At 43.2% G+C, this 23,955-nt stretch overlaps 1 protein-coding gene across 2 annotated transcripts in view; it reads right to left on the reverse strand.

Annotated features, from left to right (window-relative positions):
• The window catches only part of LOC115458757 (centromere protein J-like), a 170,513-nt gene that overhangs the window by 117,027 nt on the left and 29,531 nt on the right, over positions 1–23,955 (reverse strand). For both annotated transcript variants that reach the window (XM_030188570.1, XM_030188569.1), the window contains exons 4-5: positions 20,158–20,299; positions 15,503–15,608 (exon numbers count right to left, since the gene is read on the reverse strand). In XM_030188570.1, coding sequence (XP_030044430.1) covers positions 15,503–15,608; positions 20,158–20,299 — 248 coding nt within the window. The remainder of the gene's footprint in view (positions 1–15,502; positions 15,609–20,157; positions 20,300–23,955) is intronic.

Below are 23,955 nucleotides of genomic sequence, written 5' to 3' on the forward strand. Positions count from 1 at the left end.
TGAAGGAGATATATATGAAACAGCACATGGAAAGGTATCCAGCATAAAAGGAATACACCTCTTCGGCTGTTAAAATACCCCTTGATGATGGCAAGGGAGACAACTTCCTTAATGTCTTGCCGTAGAGAAGAAGTGGTATCCAAGTTCAGAACTATGAAGTATTGTCTGTCAGCTGTCTTTCAATTTCCGCCATAAAATCACTGCAATTTTGTATCACGATGCCTCCACCATTATCTGCTGGCTTGATAACTATTTCACTATTTATGGCCAAGTCTCAAACGGCTGCGTCTTAACTCTGTAAAGATTATAAAAACGCTGTTTCTTTTTCTTCTCTATCATGGAGGCTTTGCATTGGATACTTATACTGAATGCATTAATCAGGGGATCCATGGAGCCAGGCGGGATCCACTGTGAGGGATTTTTGACCACAAAGATATCAGTTTGGGATGTAGGGTGGTTCTGAGAAGGCCTGGATGATCTATAATTTGCACGTGAAACAAACAGATCTACTCTGGTCTGAAATGCGTTGTATCTATCTGATTAGGTGGTAGGCATGGAAGAGATACCCTTACATAAAACATCAATTTGCATGTCTGTTAAGACTGACATCTGATAAATTGAAGATAGGACTATCTACCTCCAGTTGTTCTTCCTCTGATGTTGGTAATTGGGATATTGAGGGATCCTGCCTCGCAGTCCTCTGGGGTAGCCTCTTCCTCTCCCTCTGGGTGGATAAGAGTGATGAACTCGTGATTGGGAGTGGAAGCGTAGTCGTATTTGGTGTATGTCTGGTAGACCTGTCCCAGATCTTCTCTAAAAAAATAATGGGATGGACCTAGAGAAGGAGAGGATACAGGGCCATCATGAAATGGAGGTTTACCCAAAGAGGTTATCTGCCACACTGTATCCAGGATGGATTTGAAAAGGCAAGCCATAAACCCAGAAGTTATCTACTCACAAACAGAACAGAAAATTTCCAGATGTTGTACGTACACTGAGGTACTCCCAACATTGCAACACAGGTCCATAAAATTATAAGGAAAAATTGGCATATCCTTGAGGGCCACAAATGTTTTAAAAACAAAAATCTGGTTGTAGCCTATTCCAGAGGAAGGAATTTAAAGGAGAAGATTGTTCCCTCCGCCTTGCCAGAATTTGCTGTGGATCCATTTGCAGACCCTATATTTGGGACACAGATTGAGTGGAAGGTGCAGCATCTGTCCACATGCACTGGAAATCTAGACCTTCACTCATCCAACAACAGGGAACGTCTACACCCTTAAACACTCCTCTAATTGTCACACAACACAAGTTCTCTATATCATCACATGCCCTTGTAATCTTCTGTATGTAGGGGAAACTAAAAGAGCCATCAAAACCTGCATTATAGAACATAAAAGTTGTATTAGCCTTTGTGTTATCGGTGCACACTTGTAGTACACTGGTATACACAGAACCACACAATCCAGGATTTGAAGTTTTTTTGTTCTCAAGCTTCACCACAAACCCTGGAGGGAACAGAATATTGACAAGCACCTCCTACAGGAGGAAAAAAGAACCATTTTTCACATGTGAACCCTGGCACCGCAGAGTCTCAGTTCAGAAATATATTATAGACCCTTTCTTTATTTGTGCATTCACATTGGTTTTTATCTGTGTGTCTTATCTACTTAAAATTTATGTATTTGGTGATGACCTTTTTATCTATTGTTCTGTATTTCAACCCTATTTGCATCATAATCACTTATTTTACCTTTTATTTTAACCAATTTTTATTGTACTTTAACCAGTCATTTTGTCCCTTTTAACCGGGTATATTTTTAACCCACTCTCTTTAACATAGCACTCATCCATGTTCAGCATCTTATTATTATTCATGTACTCATCTTTATTCATGAACCCTTAAATCATTTAAATTGTCATCAGGCTGTAATCTTGTTCACTCTTCAATGTGGCGGTGTTTGAAGTGCTGTTTCAAGACTACATACCAGTAAGAATCTATTCTTTTTTTTTTTTTTTTAGAAATTTTTCAATGTATTTGCTTGCTGCAGTAACACACACCCTTTTTACAGTCCTTTCTGGCGCCTGCTTGTTATAGTGCCAGGAGCTTTTATTGTCCGGTTCATGCTAACTGGTTATGTTTGACTGGTTTAGTTTTTAACCATTCTATCCTTACCCGGTTATTTTTAACCGGTTTCATTTTACTGGCTTTAATTTAACCTGTTTCTTAGCACTTAATATAGATTTTGGGTTTTTAGCATTTTAAACTGTGATTCATGGTTCTTTCTCCCTTTTATATCTGCAATTTGCTTTTTTAGAGTATACAGTATAGACTTTGTATGCAGGATATTTCATTCATCGACTGCACCAGGTCATATACCATTACCTTACACAGAGGTAGGAGTGTATTTTAAGGATTCTTTTTACTTGCATGTCTGTCCCTTTTATCAGTCCATTTCATAGTAGTTATACTCTCACACCAATGTTTTTATTACATATGTTTCTATTTTATATTACATATTTATTTATAAACAAGACTTCTGCAACATCAAGTGCATTTATTTTATGTTGGATGGTCTCCACTCTGCTGTTTCATCTCACAAGCTTTGTCATACAAGGTTATTTCCTTTTATGCTGGATAGCTTCCCATGTGCTGTTTCATATATAGCTCCTTTATCTTTTATGAGTATTCAGACACAGTTTAATGACAATATAATGAATAGTTTATGCAGTCTTTTTAATACTTGCATGTTTTTAGTTTAATAGTGTTACTTATTGCAATCTTTTAATTGTAATTTTGCAATCTTTAATTGCACCTTTAATGAGTTTTTGCTTTCAATGTAATACATTTATAATAAAAATCCATGCCGGGTCATTCATGTGGTGCTACTGAATAAAGGATTTTTGCATATCATCTCCCAGGACTGGAGTCAGTTTGTCACCCTCTGCGCACATGGAATGGAGACAACACCTTAGGAAGAAAGGAAGGAACCTTGTAAAGGGAAACTAAGTCCTCCATAAAGTCGAGATAAGGGTCACGACATGACAGACCCTGCAGCTCAGAACTTTTTGTGCCGAGGTAACTGTGACCAAAAAAACAGTCTTGAGAGTAAGGTCCTTAATAGAGGTCAACTGCACAGGCTCAAACAGAGCCTCCGCAAGTACTCAGAAAACCAGGTTGAGGTCCTCACAAGGGACGTGCAGGGGGCGGGTAGGGGGCGCAAATGCGCCACACCTTTCATGAAAAGGGCCACCTTGCCATGCAAGGCCAGGGAGGTGCCCTTCACATTACCCTGAAGAAAGACCAGCTACTTGGACCCTCAGGGAGCCCAATACCCTGACAGAAGGTAGGGATGTGGAAGACTTCTGAGAGTGCAGCAGAGTACAAACTACTGTGGGAGAAAAATCACACTTCTTTAAGCACTTCCTCTCAATGGCCAGACCATAAACGAGAAGGGGTCCATATCTTCCATTTCTACTAGAACTTGCCAGAGAAGGTCCCAGCCTCTAGGCAATAAGAGATTCACTTTTGAACAGGCACACGAGGACTGTGTGCCAAGGTCTGCGAGGCCAATCTGGGGCTACAAGAAAGATTACACGAGGATGACATGCAATCCTGTGTAAAAGACAGCCTATCAGAGATCATGGAAGGAACACATGCAGAGGTTCCACTTGTGGCCAAGGCTGGACTAGGGCATCTATCCCCCGAGAGGCTGGCTCCCTTCAATGCTTGAAGAAATGTCCCACTTTCACACTGGATCTGGAAGCCATCAGATTGACCAACAGGGGGTCCCACTAGTTCAGAATGAGCTGAAAGCTCAGCTGCCCCAGCTCCCATTCTCCCAGATCCAGGAGACAGCAACTGAGAAAGTCCACGTGCACATGAGGGTCTGCAGGTGTTTCTTTGCCCACTGACAAAGGTATGCTGCTTCCAAGGCTACTGCCTGACTTCTGGTGCCGCCATACTTGTTGATATAAGCCACGGCTATGGCAATGTCAGACATCAACCTGACCGCCTTTCCCCAAAGGAGCAGCTGGAACTCTAGAAGGACCAGATAAACCCCCCCCCCCCCCCCCCCAGGTCACCTCCTGCTGAGTCCAGGTCCCCTGCACCATATGACCTAGGCAATGAGCTCCCCAGTCAAGGAGATTCACATATTCATATCCATGGTGACAAGCACCCATAGTGGGGGATCCAGCAGCACCCGTCTCAGGAGGTGAACTGGGATGTCCCCCACCAGACCAGACCGATTTTTGGCTTGGGCGAAAGTGTCTGAGGAAAGTCCTGTGAGAAGAGAGCCCACAAAAACAACGGAGCCTGCCACAAGAGCCACATTTGAGCATCGCACACAGCACCACCTCCAGCAACACAGCCATGGAAACCAGGAGCTGCAATTGGTCCCATACTGAGGGGACCATGAGCTCATATAATCTGCGCTACTGCGCTCAAAGCTTCTCTGCCCTGTCCTCCAGGAAGGACACCATCCCCTGGGCAGAGTCAAAGCGGACTCCCAGATATTCCAGGACCGGGGAGGGAACCAGATGCCTCAAATCACAACCCAGCCCAGGTCTCCAACCAAGAGATGACCTGAAAGGTGGACAGCCTGATCTCTTTGGCTGAATCTGCCTGAATCAGCCAGTTGTCCAGTAAAGATGTACTGTGATCCCCTGGTGATGTAGCTAAAGCAGCAACTACCACCATAACATTGGAGAAGGTGTGGGGGGCTTTGACCAGACCAAAGGGCAAGGCCCGAATGTCACGGCCTCACCGTGCTTGGCTCAGTTCCGATGCCTGACATCAGGGTCAGGTCCCGTGCATTCTTTGATGCTTCCTGCCTCTCTGCCCCTTGTTGACACACCAGTGCAGGTGCTCCTGGCATGGCTCCTGCAGGTCTCCTCCTCACTAATCATGCTGCACATGTGTGGGACTGTTTTTGACCAGCCATGGGTGGGAAGGGTCAGATGACGTCAGACGCCCAGAGATCTATTTCAAAGGACAGCTGACTCAGTTCCTTGCCTTGCAACAGGTCTGCTTCGGCAACTGACAGTGGTCTTCAGTTTGTGGTTTCCAGTCTTCAGTTCCAGAATCCATCCACAGCTTCCAGAGTCCATTACTGGCTTCCAGAAACCAAGGCTCTAGTGTCTGCTTCCAGCCTCCTGTGTCCAGCATACAATCCCAGGCCTCTGGGTCAGCCTCCAGCTGCCAGCGTCTTGTCTTCAGCGTCAGATGCCGGCTTCTAGCCTCCCAGGTCACTGCCAGTTCACAGCTTCCCATCTACCTTGGCCAGGGTGTATATTCCTTCCTATACTAGGCCTGTAATATGGCACTGCTAGCCCTCAGTTTTCCAGGCTTCCTGTTCTCAGCTTATTTTTATTTTCTTCCTTCAGCTGCATGTAAGCTACAGTGCTTTCTCAGTAAATGGAAAGTACATGTTACATGTCACGGTGACAGGAGGAACTGAGGCTATGCGGCCCATATATGGCAGATACAATTGGATATAACCTTGGTGCTGATGAGAGACTGAGGACCCTCCAAAGGAGTTGTTCCTGTCAGGTAGAAGGACACCAGGTGTTTCATACTACTTATTTGTTAGCTGGTTTTTACAGATAAGGAATTAGCCAATTGCCACAAAGTGTGCATGTGCACACAAGAGGAGAGAATGATACAATGGAGGAAATTGCCATTTTTGTATATTACTATATTGTGTGATGGAAGGAAACAGGAAGATCCATATATGATCACAAGTTAGTTTAGGAGAAATCACATGATTTAGGAGAAACAAAACTTACAACAATATATATGTGATGGATAAGAAAGTTTTTGCTGAGCAGTTTTGTTATTCAGTCTGTGTGTCTGGCTACAGTATGACAACCTGCTCCAGAGAGAACAATTATTTTGTATTGGCTTAGTGAGATACCAATAAAGATTTTTTTCTGGTTGCGCCTATATCTAAGTCTGATTGTCTCTCTTATTCCAGCCTCTAAGGCTGAAGTGTTTTCACCAGGGGCAATGGACAGGATTACACAAGGGTGATTCGCCTACGGAAGACTGAACAGTCTGCCCCAACCATGGTCCAAGGGCTCAGCAAAACCTGTATGTGACACCAAAACTGCAAATAGCACCCAAGAATACAGAAGCAAAGATAATGTTTGTGATGGGCTATGATGGGAATATGCAGATAGGCCTTAGCAAGATCCTAGGAGGTCTAGAACTTTCCCACACCCCTGAGGGAGCAAAAACATAACAACCCGTATGTACCTCGTGTAGCCACCTGAGAAGCGCTGCAACGTTGTATAGCCTAAGATCAGACAGATTGACTCCCCCCTCGCTACCTGACGGGTGAGCTTGCTATACCCAATCCTAGCCCTGCGACCTCCCCAAATAAAGGACGATATCACTCCCCTATAGGCCCCCTCATCTTTACTATGAATCCACAGTGGCATCATTTGCAGAGCATAAAGGATCTTAGGGAACAACACCATTTTAACGAGTGCCACACGTCCTAAAAACGAAACAGGGAGATCCTTCCATTGTCGACATAGCTGTTTAATGGCCTCTAACTTGTCGCAGACATTTTTCTTGTATATATAGGTAAAGTCTAAATGCAGGTATACTCCCAGGTATTTCATAGGTCCCATTGTCAAGGCCAGAGGGAAGTCGGAGCAGCTCTTGCAGACACAATTAGCGGACAGCAACATTGCCTCAGACTTATCAAAATTAAACCTCAAACTGGAGAAAAATCCAAATTGTTGGATAAGATTTATCAAAATGGGTATCCCCCTTGTCGCCTGCCCCAGGAATATTAACATATCATCTGCAAAAAGATTGATTTTGTATTCACACTTCTCTACTCTTATTCCTGCCAAAGGCTCCAAGGCCAAAACAAAAACCATAGGCGACAGAGGGCACCCCTGTCTCGTACCCCTTTGCAGCGCAAACGACAGGGACAAAGCATTATTTATCAAAATTTGTGCTGTGGGAATCCTGTATAAAGCCAGGATCCCGTGCAGAAACTCCCCATATATGCCAAACTGTGGCAAAACCCAAAAAAGATGGTCCCATAAAATTTTATCGAATGCTTTTTCTGCATCTAGGCTAACAATGATATCTCCCGGCTTACCCCCCCTTTGCTTGAATTGCACTCAACGCTCTTAGAATGTTAGTAGAGGCATACCTCCCTGGGATGAAGCCCAATTGGTCCTCATGCACTAGAATGGGAAGCACCTTTCCCAACCGGGCAGCCATAATGCTAGCGAACAGTTTTATGTCCTGATTTAATAAGGAGATGGGCTGGTAGAAACACAGCAGCACCCGATCGCGGCCTGGTTTAGGCAGAACTATTATAGATGCATGTGTCATGGCACCCGTGGACTGCCCTTCTGTGCACAATGCTTCGCATACTTCGCTAAATGGCCCTGCTATCTGACCTCCCAGAATCTTGTAAAATTCAGGCCCCGGAGCTTTTGCTAGCATAAGCTTCTTTATAGCTTCTTATATTTCAAGCCCCTGAACAGACACATTCAAGATATCTCGGTGTTCTTGCGTCAGCGAGGGGAGCCTAAGGCCCTGAAAGAATGCCTCCCGTTTGTTCAAGTCACAACTCCCCGTCATACAGAGATTTATAAAAATCCACAAACGCCTTTTGTAACTCCTCTTCCCTAGACAGTGTCTGCCCCGTTACAGATTTGATACAATTTATTAGTTGCTTAGCAGGTCTGTTTCGAACCAGGGTGGCCAGCAATCTATCCGTCTTATTCCCCCATCTGTGGAGTCGGTATTTGTATAACTGAATGTCCCTCATCGCCCGTTTATTCAAAGTGTCATTAATCTTAGTTTTTAACTCTCTGAAGGTGTTCCTAGCCGCTTCATCTCCCCACGCTGCCAATGTCCTAGCATCTTGGAGTAGGCGGAACTGGGTAAGAAGTTCCCCATCTCCTTTTTTTCGAGTTCTGGCCATGTATTCTATAATTTGTCCTCTCATCACTGCCTTCCCTGCTTCCCACAAGGCGATCGGGTCAGATACAGATGACTTGTTATCTGTTAGGTAGTGTCCCCATTCCTTTTGGAGAAATTCCTTGAATTCTGGCTCTTGGTACAAGGTAGGATTCATGCGCCAACCCAATCTACTCCTAACCCTCGAGAGGCTTATATCCACCCAAATCAGGCTATGATCAGAGACCACTCTCGCCTCAATCTCCGCAGAACGACTAACAGAGAAGAGAGTTTGTGATAGTAAAATATAATCTAACCTAGCCTGACATTTATGTACATGTGAGTAGAAAGTGTATTCTCTGTCATCCGGGTGTAGCACCCTCCAAACGTCCACTAGCCCCAGATCTCTTTGGAGAAGCCCTATTCCCCCTGTCCTCCATTCCCTTAGGCTGTGCTTTCGATGGATTATAGTCAACTAGTGGATCTGCCGTTATATTAAAATCCCCTCCCACAACCAGTTGATATTCTGGCAGTGGTGCCAGAGCAGCCAACAGCTGAGAGTAGAATTTCTGGGAGTAGACGTTCGGAGCATATACCGAACACAAAGCTACCCAGTCCCTGAATACTACCCGCCCAAATCACAAATCTTCCCTCAGGGTCCTGAACAATTTTGTGGCAGGTACTATCTAACCCTTTACTCACGAGGATAGCTACTCCCCTTTGTCTACTGTTGTACGAAGAGTAGGCAATCTCACCCACCCAACCCTGTTTCAACTTAAGATGTTCTGGTGAAGACAAATGGGTCTCCTGAAGCATAAGAACATCCACTCTTAATTGCCTACTATAATGCAAAAATTTTTTACGTTTAATTGGAGAATGAATGCCACCTACATTAAAGTAAGCTAACCATAAACTACCCATTCCCCCACACCAGGGCCATACTAATATAATACCGTAAGGACACAAAGACCCTCCAGGGCGACATCCCAGCAGTGCCGCTCCACAAGGAAAGCCATTCATGTTTCACCTGCAAGCATAGCAACCGCACTACAGCAACAAGTCTCTCATTCTTCAGCCTCAGCCCCCTATTCTTCCCCTGGAACCCCAACTTCGACCTCCCTTCCCCCCTTCCCAACTCCCCAACCTCCCTCCCCTCCCCATACCCCCATCTCACTCACTCTCAATACATCAATTTTATACCAGACATCCCTCCCCAACAGCCTCACATGCATATCCACATCCGCACCCCCACTCATCCCGGCACAGATCCCTATGAAGCGAAACAAAATCCACACACCCGTTTCCAAACTCCCCCTCCATCCCACCCCACCTTTCGCCCTGATTGAGGCCCTATCTCCCTCAATCATGCCCAAAAAAGAAGAGCACCTAACCCCCTCCCCTGCCTCCTCCCACTGTAACCAAGGCAAATAAACAGCATGAAGTAACAAACAATCTAACAATCCACCCCCCCCCCCCCAAGGGGTGCTAACCCCTACCCAACAATCAATGAATTAACTGCAATCAGTGACAGTACTTATTATGTCTGGATCCAACTGTCATCTCTCTGACAAAAATAGGTTCATTCGCCTCGTGTCGGCACGTTGCTGCCGTTCATTTGTGGCACAACATTTCCGGTCAGAAACCTTCTCTGCCGTTTCAAGGGGGGAGGGGAGGACACGCACCCTCCACAACCGACCAGTGTCCTGTCAATCCCATCCCCTTAGACCCCCATGTCGGGTCCAGGAACCATTCTATACTGGAGGTGAAGTATGCGCACCCCCTCATCTCGTGTGAATATCAATGTGCTATGCAGTATATATTTTATTCTTTGCGAGATCCGCTTACTGACCAATTCTTAAACTAATCATCCAAGCTGGAAAAACATCACTTTGCTTCTTCCACTCTATAATCATATTTTTTAGCTTGCAACAGTCTATTAGTTGGCTAATCAAATTAAGATAACACTCCATGTCCTCCTTAACCAGGCAATCCCCGCACCTCCTCGGCCCTTTCTGGTACATTCAGTAACTTCTTCAGAAAGGCTTGTAGATCCTCTGCCTTTGTTAGAGTGAAAGTATGGTTGTTATGGGTAATCCGTACCCTTGCTGGGTATTGGAATGCAAATTTAATTCCTTTCTCAAACAGCTTAGTACAGTACGGTGCCAACACCTTCCTCTGCTCCATGACTGACAGAAAAATCCTGGAACAGCAATATCCGATTTCCCTTAAATTCCACATTGCGCTGTTTCTTATATTGCTCACGAATTTTTGCTTTTATAGCATAATTCAGGTACCTTGCAATGATCAGCCTTGGCCTCCCGTTGGCTTTCCTTCGCAGCCCGATGCGATGGACCCGCTCCACCTGACCCATGCCCATCTCCGGCTCTAGGCCCAGTTGTCTGGGAAGCCAGCTTTCTGTCAGCTTTCAACTCCACATCAGGGACAGACTCAGGAACACCCACAATCCTGATGTTATTCCATCGGCCCCTGTTTTACTGATCCTCCACTCGGTCTACCAACGTACGGATTTGCGTCTCCAGTTCTCTTATACGCCCTTCTGCTGCTACCATATGATCTTCCTGAGCAGAGATACGCTCTTCTGCATGCTGTATTCTGGCCACGTGGCTGGTGATACATTCCCCGATTTCATCCATGCCTGCGAGTAACTTGGCAAGCTTATCATCCAATAACTGCGACATATGCTTTAGGGATACTTGCACCATGTCCTCGTGCGCCGGAGCTAGGTTTTGGCTCCGCAACGGTGGGGTTGGAGGTGCTGGCAACACCGGTGACGCAATCTTGCTTTTCACCGCGCTGCCTTTCTCCTTTTCAGAGCTTTCACTGGCATTCCGCTCCTACACACCCGTTAATAACACACCATTTGTTTTTGCACACATTCGGTTGGCTCACAGGGCTACTTAACATGATATCAAGGTGCCGTAATCGTCATTATAAGAGAAAAGACGAGATGAGGTGAGCCGAGCTAACAGACGACCGCTCAGTCCTCTGGCATCACGTGACCCCCCAGGTTTTCAATTAATATTATGGTTATATAATATCATCATTATAGATAGTATTGTGACTACCTCAACTAACTTAATCATAACATCTGACAAAGGTCTCATTTTCAATTTTAGGGTCAAATTTTCCATGTAATCTGTCCTGTTCTCATGATGGCACACTCACAGTTAGTCACGGTTATTAACTGGTTCAATTTTTATACTATGAGCAATGTATTTATATTCTTTCACAACTCATTGCTTTCATATTTCAGTCATAACTTCACAATACTACTTCTCTGTCTGTTCAAGTCATCTTTCTTGACCATATTAATCAAAATTAATGGTCCTCTTAATGTGATTTCTTTAAATATCAAATGACTTAATAGTCCTTTTAAGAGACATAAATTTTAGGATCACATTGGTAAAACTGCCTCCAGATATTCTTTTCTTACAGGAAACCCACCTAGATGATGAGCATTATCTTCAGAAGCGTAATAAGTATTATTTAGGAGTCATTTCTCCTGCATTAGGTTAAAAAAAGAAAAAAAGGGACAGATTTTTTTTTTATAAATCCTCTCTACCACTGGTAATTAAATCCCATAGTTCTAGCACTGAAGCAGATGGGTATACGTTAACACACTTATAGAATCAATGCCAATTATATTTTGTAACATATATGTGCCTAAAGCAGATCCTTTTTTCAAAACATTACATTAGCACAATTTTCTAACAATCCTATTATTCTAAGAGATGATTTTAATCTTATACTTAATTTTATGGAAATCCAGATGTCCAGCTCCTTCCTCCAAAAGCAGATAAACCTTAAATATTATTATTCAAGAAATGAATCTCTATGACATACAGAGGCTAATCCATCCTCCTGATTTAGATTTTACTTTTTACTCACCATCACACAAAAGTCCGCTCAAGCCTAGATTATTTTTTAATTTCTAATACTTTAGTCCCAAATGTCCTATTCTCTAATATTCTAACTACCGTATTACTTAACATGGAGCCATTCAATTAAAATTAGAAATTTTACCACCACAAAATAAGAATTTTCAATAGAGGTTCAATCCCACCCTTCTCAATGAAGATGGCTTTCATGATACTGTTAAATTTGCTATCAAAGACTTCTGTCACCATAATAGAATAGAAAAAACATCTACCTCAACTTGGTGGGATGCTCTAAAAGCCTCCATTAGAAGGGCTATTATTAGTTTTTCCATTAACTGGCAACATCAACAAAAAGCTGAACAAAATAAGCTTGAAAGTGACATTTAAAATACTTAGAACAACATCATGCTAAAATCTCTAATTATCACATATTCCAAACTTTATTTAAACTACACAATCAATATAATATGATTTTCAACAAACAAGCAAGCCAACACATAGCGACTATAGGTGCTTCTCTTTTTTATAAATCTTTTAAAATTAACGCAAGGAACTATAATTTAAAAGCTCAAACAGCCTAAGAAAAGGACATCGATTCATCTCTAAATGATGACCAATGGAACATATTTTGGCTTCAAGGTCCACATCCATCACTGTCATCTTCAGTAATGCAATCACTACATTTTCTTCAACATCACACTCTTTGGACTCCAGTAAAAATCAATGAAAAGTGGTTTATCCAAGGAAGACTTAAGCTGGTCTTGCAAACATGGGTCTTTCATCCACATTCTTTGAATGTAATAATATTCAACCTTTCTGGGCTGAAGTATGGATTAAAATTCTAGATATATAAAAAATTTAAAGAATCATTGTCTGTTCAATATATTATTTAGAAAGTAGTTTCTTTAGCTCATCCTCTTACAGATGAAGAAGAATCCTTACTCAATTAATGATTTCAGTTGCACTAAAAATAATAAATCAAATCACTGGAAAGACAAAAAAACATTATCCATTTACATATGGTGGAATTGGTTATTGATGCATAGGAAATATGGAAGCATTATTGTTAAACTCTCTTCCAATTGTAAACATAACCAAAATATTGAAAAAGCCTCCCTGAAGTGCAGGCCTGGGTTGGAGTACGCCGAACTGGCCAAACATGGTTCTCTCCCCTGGAGAAACTTCTGGAAACAGGAGAACACCGAGAACCCTTTGACCTCAACTCAGGAAGAAGGGGGCAAGCCTCCTCCATATTATTTACCAACTTCCCCAGGCCCTCCCCAAACAGTAAACACCCTCGAAAAGGTTGTTGACTGAGGAGCTTCTTGAACACAGCATCTGCAACCCAATGACAGAGTCACAGCCTGTGACGGCCCACCACAGCCGAGCACACTGACTGAGAAACCAAGAAGGCCACTCCAGATTCCAGGTGGAATACCTCAGTGGACTTCAGTAGCTGCTGCAGCCAGCACAGCATGGCACGTACCACACAGCCGCCACAGATGACAACTTGTACATTGGAGGCTCTCACTGAGAAGGCCAAGTGCAACTGCTGCTCCACTCACTTATTGTGGAGCTCCTGGAGGGCTGAGCTGCCCTAAACGGGAACACAGTAGCTTTGGTGACAGCAGTGATGAAGAGAATCAACCTTGGGGTATTGCCCAATACTTCTCCACTTGTTCAGGGGCAAAGAAGTAAAGGCAATCAAGTGTCCAGACCCCCTTATTCTGTGAGCATCATGTGAGTGAGCCTTTTGAAGCAGAAAATGCTTCTGGGGTCCTGAAATGCCCTCCAATACAGAATATCCCTCAGTAGGGTCCGCAGTTGGAGATATGAACATCCCAAGTGTCTCTAACCTCATCAATAAGACGAGAGAGCTCCTCACGACAGAAGAGCCAGACCACATGGGACTGCTCCTTCTCCTTCTGGATGGGAGAGTCCTCTAGTCTGAGAGGGACCGAGGGTCAGAGAAGACATCCAGGTCCTGTCCAGATGTCCTGGAGCATTCATGATTCAGCTATGTCCTTGTGGCATTTGGCCACTGAAAGGGGGCACCTGCTGGAGACATCCAGGCCCTTAGGGGCCCCACTAGTATCTGAGGGCCCATCTTCCTCCTGCAGGGCTTGTTTGACCATTTGGGTCAGGCTCTGTAGGCAAAAATCCCCCTTGTTCCATCAGACCCCACCCCCACCCCAGAAGGTGAACCTGGAGTGGATGGCAAGGAAATGCCCCCTCCCCCCACCCCACCCTAAGACTAAAGAAACAGCAGCAGAAGAGAAACAAGCTTGGGAAATATGGGCTCTGTTCCTGCTTAAGCCATCAGGACCGTGAATCCCAACACATCAGAGCAGGGAGAGGAGGAAGCAGCTCCCCCTCCCCCTCTTCTGATGTTGGAAACAGCCCATCACAAGAGGGACAAATAGAGCCGGCAGATGTACTAATCTGCTGGCTTTACAGGCATGCTTGACCATGTGGCTAGTGCTTGTGGGCCCCGCCGTTCAAGCCACCTGAAGCTCCAATGTCTCCGCAGACCTCACCTCTCCCACTTTCTCTCTTTTCCTCCTCCCCCCCCCCCCCCCCCCCCCCCAAGGCTACTAGTCTTTTTTTTTTTTTTTTTAACTTAAACAGCCTTATTCCCTTTACATAGGAATAAAGGTAATACAGGCAAAGCCTTTTTTTTTTTCCTTAAATGCTTGGAAGCTGCAGGGGACCCCAGGGGTATTACAGCCAAACAGGGTGAATGGGCAAGGACGGTGGGGAAATGGGGACCACACCTCTTGGGCATGATCGAGCAGACTGAGCCACAAGCCTCACTCAGTAGTCGCTAACAAGCACAACTAGGGGAAGCAGAGCTGTGCTCCTCACTTGACCAGTTCTGGCCCAGGCACTGGATAACCTGAGAGTGGTCATTAGGCTCAACCAAGCTGTGCTTCTGCAGCCAGTTGAAAAGTAAGTTAAGCCAGGGAGCAGGAAGGAGCACCAGACAGCAGAACCTATCATCTGCTGAGGTAGAAAAAATACCAGATCATTTCAGGGAGCAAGAGCTAATATTGGTGAGGTCACTGGTAAAACTCAGTTTTTTTCTCTACCTTCATCTGCTGGTAGGAGACCCACTTGTGCAGAACAGTGTAGCTAAATGCTAAGGAAAAACTAAATTAAAATAAATTACACAAGTAATGAAATGAAACAGCATTCTTAGACCTGGATGATGTGCACAATAACTGAAAAACATTCACTGGATAACAAGCATATTATCCAAATATCTTATTTCAAGCATAGCATTATGTACTTATGTCTCATCCAGAGAACAGGTGCAGTCAGAGAAGTGTAGGTTGACAAAGATAGAGAGATTAGAAAGACAGAAAAAGAGATAGATTAGCTAGAAAAAGAGACAGATTAGATTAGAAAGACAGATTAGAAAGACAGAAAAGAGACAGATTAGATATTAGATAGATTAGAAAGATAGAAAAGAGATTAGATTAGAAAAATAGAAAAGAGACAGATTAGAAAGATTAGACATAGATAGATTTGTCTTTTTATTTTTTAAATTTAGTTCAGAAGTACTAAAAAAGGAAAATGATTTAAGGATCTCCATTTTAAAGGCATCTACAAATTAACTCTTTATTGATAAATCTACAATTCCTAACATATAAAACAACTAAATGCATACCTGTAGCTGGTCTCTCTGCTTCATTCGTTGTTCTTCCAGTTTTATCTGTTCATCTAGGAACTCTTCAAATGTTTGCTTTGTTTCTTTAATACCAGATAGAATGGGCCTTTTGGAATTCAAAACAGTCCATAATGAGTCATATTGTAATATACCAGGGCAAATAAATTCCTCAAAAATATTTTTTCAGCTATTTTCATTCTACGCATATATTCAGAACATCACAAAATCTAACAGCTGCATCTCTCAAACAGAGCCCTACATACTAACCTACAAAAATGTTCAAGGATTTGTACCCATTTCCACAAAATGTAGTTAATAGATGCAAATGAGCTTTTGGCTCATTTACATTGTTAGCTAAACCTGGAAAGGAATTTCTCACATATTGCCAGCCAGGAACTTAGCAGCCAGTGAAAATTAAAGGGTCCTTGGACCCTCTCCCCCAGAGGAAGGGGGGATGCATCAACTTAGTGTTGACCTAGTAGGGTTGATACATCTCCTCCCCCAGCCTGGGGTGATACAAAATTCTACTCCCCAAAGCCCTGCACTTTAAAAATGTACTCTAGAGGTTGGCTTACCTAATCCCCGCACACCAACTCGTCTCCAATGAGCCCACAGGAGGTGGGGGGAGTCTCTGAATATGGCTTAATTGGTGTTTGATTACATGGTTCATAATTCATACTCCTGGCTAGATTACATGAACAGCCAGATCTGGCTCTCATAACTTCATGTGAAATTGATCAGATAACCTGGTCAAATTGGGCCCCAGTACATTTAAAGGTTGGTTAAGGTCCTCCAAACTTCACACAAGAAAGCTAGCTCTTGGAGACTAAAAAGATGCAATTCTACATATATATTCAAAATCAAATCAGGAAATATATGGAAAGCAATGACACACCAGAGATAAATCTGCACTCTTTGTGAGGTGCCAATCAGGATATATATCATCTCATGCTACAATAAAAAGGGACAGGAATAAGGCTTCAATAGTATTAAGGCAGGAACCAAGGGTTTGAGAACACTGTCAAACAAAAACAGTTGGATGAGAATACAAGGGCCCTTCTAGAAGTTCTGAGAAAAATAAATGCTATAGTGGAAGCATTTCATAGCAGTCCATATTAGTATCAAATAAGGAATACTGTAGAAAGTGAACAACAGTGGTGTGTTTCCAGGCATTCGGGAGGGGGGGGGAGAAGGCAAACTTTATCACAACAAATGAGACAGAGGATGCAGTAAACAACTATAATTCAAATGAAAGGGAAGGAAGAGTCACATGATTCCTACAGTGATTAAAAAATAAAATCCTAAATGGGCTGTGAACTATAAACTATTGGGGCTATAGAGAATCCGAGGCCTTTTCTTCTCTAAAAATGAGAGGTGGTAGCCGTGTTAGTCCACTCTTAAGGTTATCAACAGAAATCAAACAAAATAAAACATGGAAAAGAAAATAAGATGATACCTTTTTTATTAGACATAACTTAATACAGTTCTTGATTAGCTTTCGAAGGTTGCCCTTCTTCGTCAGATCAGAAATAAGCAAATGTGGTAGCAGATAGTACATATAAGTGAAACATCCAAGCATTACTTTGACAGTCTGGGAGGGTGGGGGTGGGTAGGAGGTATGCATGGGGACATCAAAGCATTTCATTGATATTTTAACAGGATGGGCGTGGGTAGGTGAGAGGAGGGTGATAAACAGAGAAATACAATTATATGGTTTATAATGGGCTAGAAAACCCAGATCTTTGTTAAGTCCTGTCTGTTGGGTGTCAAAATATTCAATCATTCTGACTTCAAAAGTCTTACGTTCCTGTATTGTTTTAAAGTTACCTTTCAGGATTCTAACTATTAAATCACTGGTGCAGTGTCCTGGTCTTGTAAAATGCTGGCCCACCGGGGTGGGAACCTGACTGGCACCGGCTATCTTCATGTGATGTTTGTGCAGACTGAATCTTGTCTTATGCATCTGGCCTGTTTCTCCAATATAGCATCCTTCATTACATTTTTTACACTGAATGATATATACCACATTGGAAGATGAGCATGTGAAAGATTCCTTTATGTTGAATATTTTTTCTTTGTGAATGACAGTGGGGTCCTGTGAAATGTTTTGGCATAGCTTGCAGCTGGATGTATTACAGGGAAATGTGCCCTTCTTTTCCTTTTCAGTCTGTGTTGGGAGTTTACTTCTGATTAGCTTGTGTTTTAAGTTGGGTGGCTGTCGGAAGGCAAGCACTGGTGGGGATGGGAATATCTCTTTCAGTAATTCATCTTCCTGGAGTAGAGGCTGTAGGTCTCTTATGATTTTCCTCAGTTTCTCCAGCTCTGGGTTGTATGTCACTTCAAGGGGGATTTTGTCTGTGGCTTTTTTTTTTCTTTGTACTGTAGCAGACTTTCCCTGGGTGTTTTGAGGGAGGAGGCAATATTCTTGGAGATTACTTTTGGGGTTGTAGCCTGTTTGAAGGATGCAGTCAGGGTTTCAAGGTGTCTGTCTCTATCCCCTGGGTCCGAGCAGATACGGTGGTATCTTGTGGCTTGGCTGTAAATAATGGCTCTTTTTGTATGTGAAGGATGGAAGCTGGAGTTGTGGAGGTAGCTGCATCTGTCTGTGGGTTTCTTGTATATAGATGTTTGTATACATCCATCACTGATTGAGACTGTGGTGTCCAAAAAATTGACTTTTTCTGGGAAGTAGTCAATTTTGAATCTGATTGTTGGATGGTATGTATTGAAGGAATAGTAAAATTGTTTCAGAGTTTCTTCCCCTTCCGTCCAAATCATAAAAATGTCATCGATGTACCAGTAGTGTTTTAGAGGTTTGGTCTGGCATGTATTCAGAAATGTCTCTTCCAGCTCAGCCATAAAAAGGTTGGCATATTGGGGTGCTGTCCTGGTGCCCATCATTTGTAGATAGATATCATTCTTAAAGCGGAAGTAGTTGTGAGTTAAAATGAATTTGATTAATTTTGTAATAGTTTCTGGTGAGTATTGATGGTCCAGTGTGGATGTTTTTAGGAGTCTCCCACATGCAGCTATGCCATCCGCATGTGGAATGTTGCTGTATAGTGATTCTACATCCATATTGATAACCTTCTCTAAAAAGAAATTCCCATAAGCGTTATATTTATTTGTTACATTTGTATCCCACATTTTCCCACCTATTTGCAGGCTCAATGTAGCTTACATAGTACCGGAGAGGCGCTTGCTGACACCAGTGTGAACAAATACAAAGTGATGTTTTGGTAGGTAAAGTTCTTGTGGCACAGCCACATTAGGGAATCGTACAGCGGGAGAGTTGTGTTTTGTCCATTACGTACTTTAGTTTTGTTGTGTTGCAGAGATCAGACATTTAAGTTGGATCATTAGGATATGACTTTTTAAACAGGTTTGTTTTTAGTGTTTTCTGGAAGTTCAGGTGGTCGTAAGTCGTTTTCAAGGCTTTTGATAATGTGTGGAAGCCAGTGCGTTTTTTCTCGGAGGGGTCTGGCACTTTCAAATCGCGATTTACCAAATATCAGCCTAGCTGCTGTGTTTTGAGCGGTCTGGAGTTTCTTTATAAGTTGTTCTTTGCATCCCGCATAGATTCCGTTGCAGTAGTCTGCATGGCTTAGTACCATTGATTGTACAAGGTTGCGAAATATTTCCCTCGGCAAGAAAGGTTTTACGCGTTTGAGTTTCCACATTGAGTGGAACATTCTTTAGTGTAGAGTTCATTTGGCTCTCGAATGTGAGGCTGCGGTCGGTTGTAACGCCAAGTATTTTCAGACTGTCTGATATAGGGAGGGTGTGGTCTGGGGTGATTAAGGTTGTGGGTTTGTACGTATTGTGCTGAGATGAGAGGATGAGAGAGTGTGTTTTTTCAGTGTTCAGTTTCAGTTGAAAAGAATTTGCCCATGAGTCCATGGTGTTCAAACAGAGTTTGACTTCACTGGTGATTTCTGTTAGGTCATGTCTGAAGGGAATGTATATTGTGACATCGTCTGCATAGATGAACGGGTTGAGGCCTTGCTTTGATAAGGACTTGGCCAGTGGGATCATCATTATGTTGAAAAGTGTTGGTGATAGTGGTGATCCTTGAAGTACTCCACAGTCTGCTTTCCAGGGAGGTGATATGTTTAATTTTGATTTTACTTGGTATGTTCTGGTGGTAAGAAAACACTTGATCCAGCTAAGTATATTTCCACCAATCCCGAAGTAGTCTAAGAGTCTTAGTAGTATGTATACGCTGGAAGAGAGGCGGGAGAAACGGGATATGATAAAGACATTTAAATACCTCAGTGGTGTTATTGTACAGGAGATGAGCCTTTTCCAAATGAAGGAAAACTCTGCAACGAGAGGGCATGAAATACTATTTCACACAAAAGGTGGTGGATGCATGGAATGGCCTCCAGGTGGAGGTTGTGGAGACAAGGACTGTGTCAGAATTTAAGAAAGTGTGAGACAGGCACGTGGGATCCATTATGAAAAGAAAGAGCTAGTAGTTACTGATGAAGGGCAGACCGGATGGGCCATTTGGCCCTTATCTGCCGTCATGATTCTGTGTGTTAAAATGAAACCTGTGCTAACATTAATAACTCACCACCTATTAACACAGAGAAAACAGGAAAAATGCATTGTAAACACACGAACACACACAAAATATTAAATCATCCATTTACCTTTCTTCAGTGTGAGCTGTTTCTGAATATATTTTTCCATTAGTGCTTGGAAACAAATCATCATTCTCAGCATGCAGATCAGAATTAGTGTGTTCTCCAAGTGATTGATCTGGATTTGGCTCATCACAAATGGAGTTTTCACCTACAAAATAATGAAAAGTTGTCACCTTCAAGTTTAAATAGTGACTGAAAACAGTTTTTTTTTTAATATCAGAGCTCCTTCTTAAGCAGTGGATATAGCTTAGATCTTAAAGCTGAAATCCAGTTTCCCATTTCCGCACACAATTTTCCTGATGGTCTAGATCAAGGAGAAGGTTCTAAAAGATTCATGGATCCGGATCTACTATCAGATCTTCCTTGGGCTTTTTTTCCAGCTTGCTCTTACAAGATCTCCATTTACCCAGAAGTCACAACTTAAACACAGAGACATAGCCACAGTTGTCAGCCTACGGGTCTGGCACATCACACACCACTGGCCTCCCTCAGAAGAGGAGATGTCTGGAGAAGAGGGAAGGAGATTGGTTAAAATTTTGAAAAGCTGCAGGTGGTCAGGATTTAAATGTTGGTGAGGGAATCAAACAGCTTTGTTCTCTTGGGAATTGGGCGAGTTCTCCAAGACCATAAAGGTAACTAGCCCTAGATAAGCCCAATCACCACTTTAAGACCACAATCCTCCCAGCAGTTGGTCCCTCAAGGGGAAAGGGAGAACCAGCCCATAAGGACAGTCACCTGGAAGCTTCCTAAGAGTTGGTCTCCAAGCCTCTAGGAAAGTAAACGAGGCTTCAATCACCAATATCATACTCTAAAACTGTACCAGTTCAGACATCTGCACCATCTGCCCGAGATGAAAAAAATGGCCTAATTTCCTCCCGCATCAACCTCTATAAGGAAGCAGAGTCAAAGACCTCTTTCTCTGTTTGTTTCTGTTGGTAGGAGGACATAAACCCATTCATGTGTACTAGTCTTAAAAAGATGAAAAGGAAACTTAATTTTAACAATTACAGTATTATGAGAACTTCTGTTTTGACTTTTTAGAATCTTAAGCTCTGGACACAGCATGTAGTGAAGTAGATAATCTGTGATTTATTAGCTAAGAACTGTCACATTGGGTCAGGCCAAAGGTATCTAGCCAGGTGTCCTGCTTTTTTGTTTTTAATATCTTTATTAAGTCAGAAGCAAAAAAACTGACAATCATAAAAGGTAAATCATAACAACACATTGCAACCTATACAAAAGGATTTTGTTTACAAATAGTTGCTTAGCCTCTTTATAAAAACACACTATTCAGAAAAAAACAAAACATAAGAGATTTGCCAGACTCAAGTTTTAACTGAAAAAACTCCCCACCCCCCTCCTCCACTGTCCAACCATCACGTATTTAAGGGGCAGCCCCTACTCATTTTTATCTGTCAGAATTGGGATCACCCCCCTTCTACCTTCACCCAAGGGACTAGGATGGTCATCAAGGGGTAGCATCTTCAGATGGATGCTCTACCTACCATAAGCAAAGAAGAGACTCTGTTCCATAGGTCACGATACTGGCGTTGCCCCAGTGAGGTAGAGTACCTAAGGGAGGTAAGTAACCAACTGGCCATTTCACGCATAAGGCCATACCAAACAACTACTGAGGGGGGGTGCTGTCTAAACAAGCCTGCAGAATGCATTTTTTAACAAGTAAGGTGGCTACTAGAATAAACTTACACTGTGCCTCTCCCAGCCCCTGAGGGGACCCGCGCATCCCAACGGTATTGCCGAATATGACCACTCGGGCGTGCATAGCAAGGTATTCTCAATAGACCCCCAAAGCTCATGACCAAAGCAGTATCAAACTACCGCATTCCATAAAAGAGTATAGAAAAGTGCCCACATGAGCCTTGCATTTGACACAAAAATCATCTGCCCATAGCCCCATGACTCTCCCTTTTTGATTGGTAATACAGCTTATTTTCGAAAGTGAAAGACACCCATATTTCGACCCAAATCGGGAGATGGGCGTCTTTCTCCCAGGGGCGCCCAAATCAGTATAATCGAAAGCCGATTTTGGGCGTCTCCAACTGCAATCTGTCATGGAAACGGACAAAGTTGACGGGGGAGTGTCAGAGACGTGGTGAAGGCGGGACTGGGGCGTGTTTATCGGCCGAGGAGAGAAGGGCGCGCTCGGCCGATAATGGAAAAAAGAAAGGTGTTTTTAGCGCGAATGTAGGTCACTTCTTTTTTTACCCTTTTTTTTTCACGAAGTCCTAAAAAAGTGCCCTAAATGACCAGATGACCACCGGAGGGAATCGGGGATGACCTCCCCTGACTCCCAAAGTGGTCACTAACCCCCTCCCACCAAAAAAAAAAAAAAGAACTGTCAAAACTTTTTTTTCCAGCCTGTATGCCAGCCTCAAATGTCATACCCAGCTCCATCGCAGCAGTCCCTGGAGCAGTTGTTAGTGGGTGCAGTGGACTTCACCCAGGTGGACCCAGGCCCATCCCCCCCTACCTGTTACACTTGTGCTGGTAAATGGGAGCAGTCCAAACCGCCCCCAAAACCCACAGTAGCCACATGTAGGTGCCCCCCCTTCAGCCATAAGTGCTATGGTAATGGTGTAGAGTTGTTGGCAGTGGGTTTTGGGGGGGATTTGGGGGGCTCAGCACCCAAGGTAAGGAAGCTATGGACTTGGAAGGTATTTTAATTTTTTTTTTTTTGTTACAAGTGCCCCCTAGGGTGCCCGGTTGGTGTCCTGGCATGTGAGGGGGGCCAGTGCACTACGAACCCTGGCCCCTCCCACAACCAAATACCCTGGATTTGTTCATTTTTTAGCTGGGCGCCTTTGGTTTCCATTATTGCTGAAAAACGATACCGCCCAGCTCAAATCCGCATAAATCTGATGCATTTGCCTGGCACAAACCGAATTATCGAAAAAAAAGATGGACGCCCATCTTTTTCGAAAATACGGTCTGTCCCGCCCCTTCACGTGCCCGTTCTCGGAGATAGACGGATTATACCCCTGTGCATAATGCGATATTGGATGTCCTTGAGTGCCACATTAGGCGTCACAGAATGAAAACTCCAAAATGCAGCCCCCAATATGTCTACTGATACAGGATCTGTTATGTTCTTGCTCCAAGTCTCCACCAGCTGCACCAGGTAAAGGGCCTTCCTAGTGGTCCGAATCAGCTGGTGCCATTGTGACAATTTGTTTAAGCCGGGGGGGAATTTGTAAAAATAGATAATCCATTTGCGTAAAGGTTGCTTGTGCTCGGCTACCAGAATATAGTCTCTCACTTGAAGGAAAGCAAAAAATTGTGAGTTGGGGATTTGCCATGCACGCCTAGCTTGCTCAAATGAGGGAAAGGTCTCACCTCCCAACTGTCTGAAGTGTCCCAAGTACCAATACCCATTTCTCCTCCACTGTCTAAACACAGATGCCAAAACAAAAAGGCACACAATTGCTTACAAAACAGTATATAAAAAACAATAAAGCAGTGGAATCAAATGCATTTATTGGAATACCCGACGTGGCCATGTTTCGCCCTCAGGCTGCGTCAGGGGTACAAACTATGAAAACAAAACAAGTATAAAAACATATATAGCCATACATAATAACAATGTCACAAACCAGAATGTTACTGGGGAAATTAGTAACATTCTGGTTTGTGTATTGCAGGGGAATGTCCTTGAGACAGCCCATGTTTGGGCGAAACGTGCATGTCGGGCAGATGATCCCCTGAGTCCGACAAACTAAACAAACTTGAAAAGATAAGTTAATTTGAGATATTTCGCTAACTATAAGAGGAGGCTATATATTTAAA

Source organism: Microcaecilia unicolor, unplaced genomic scaffold, assembly GCF_901765095.1.
Source record: "Microcaecilia unicolor unplaced genomic scaffold, aMicUni1.1, whole genome shotgun sequence".
Taxonomy (NCBI): Eukaryota; Metazoa; Chordata; class Amphibia; order Gymnophiona; family Siphonopidae; genus Microcaecilia; species Microcaecilia unicolor.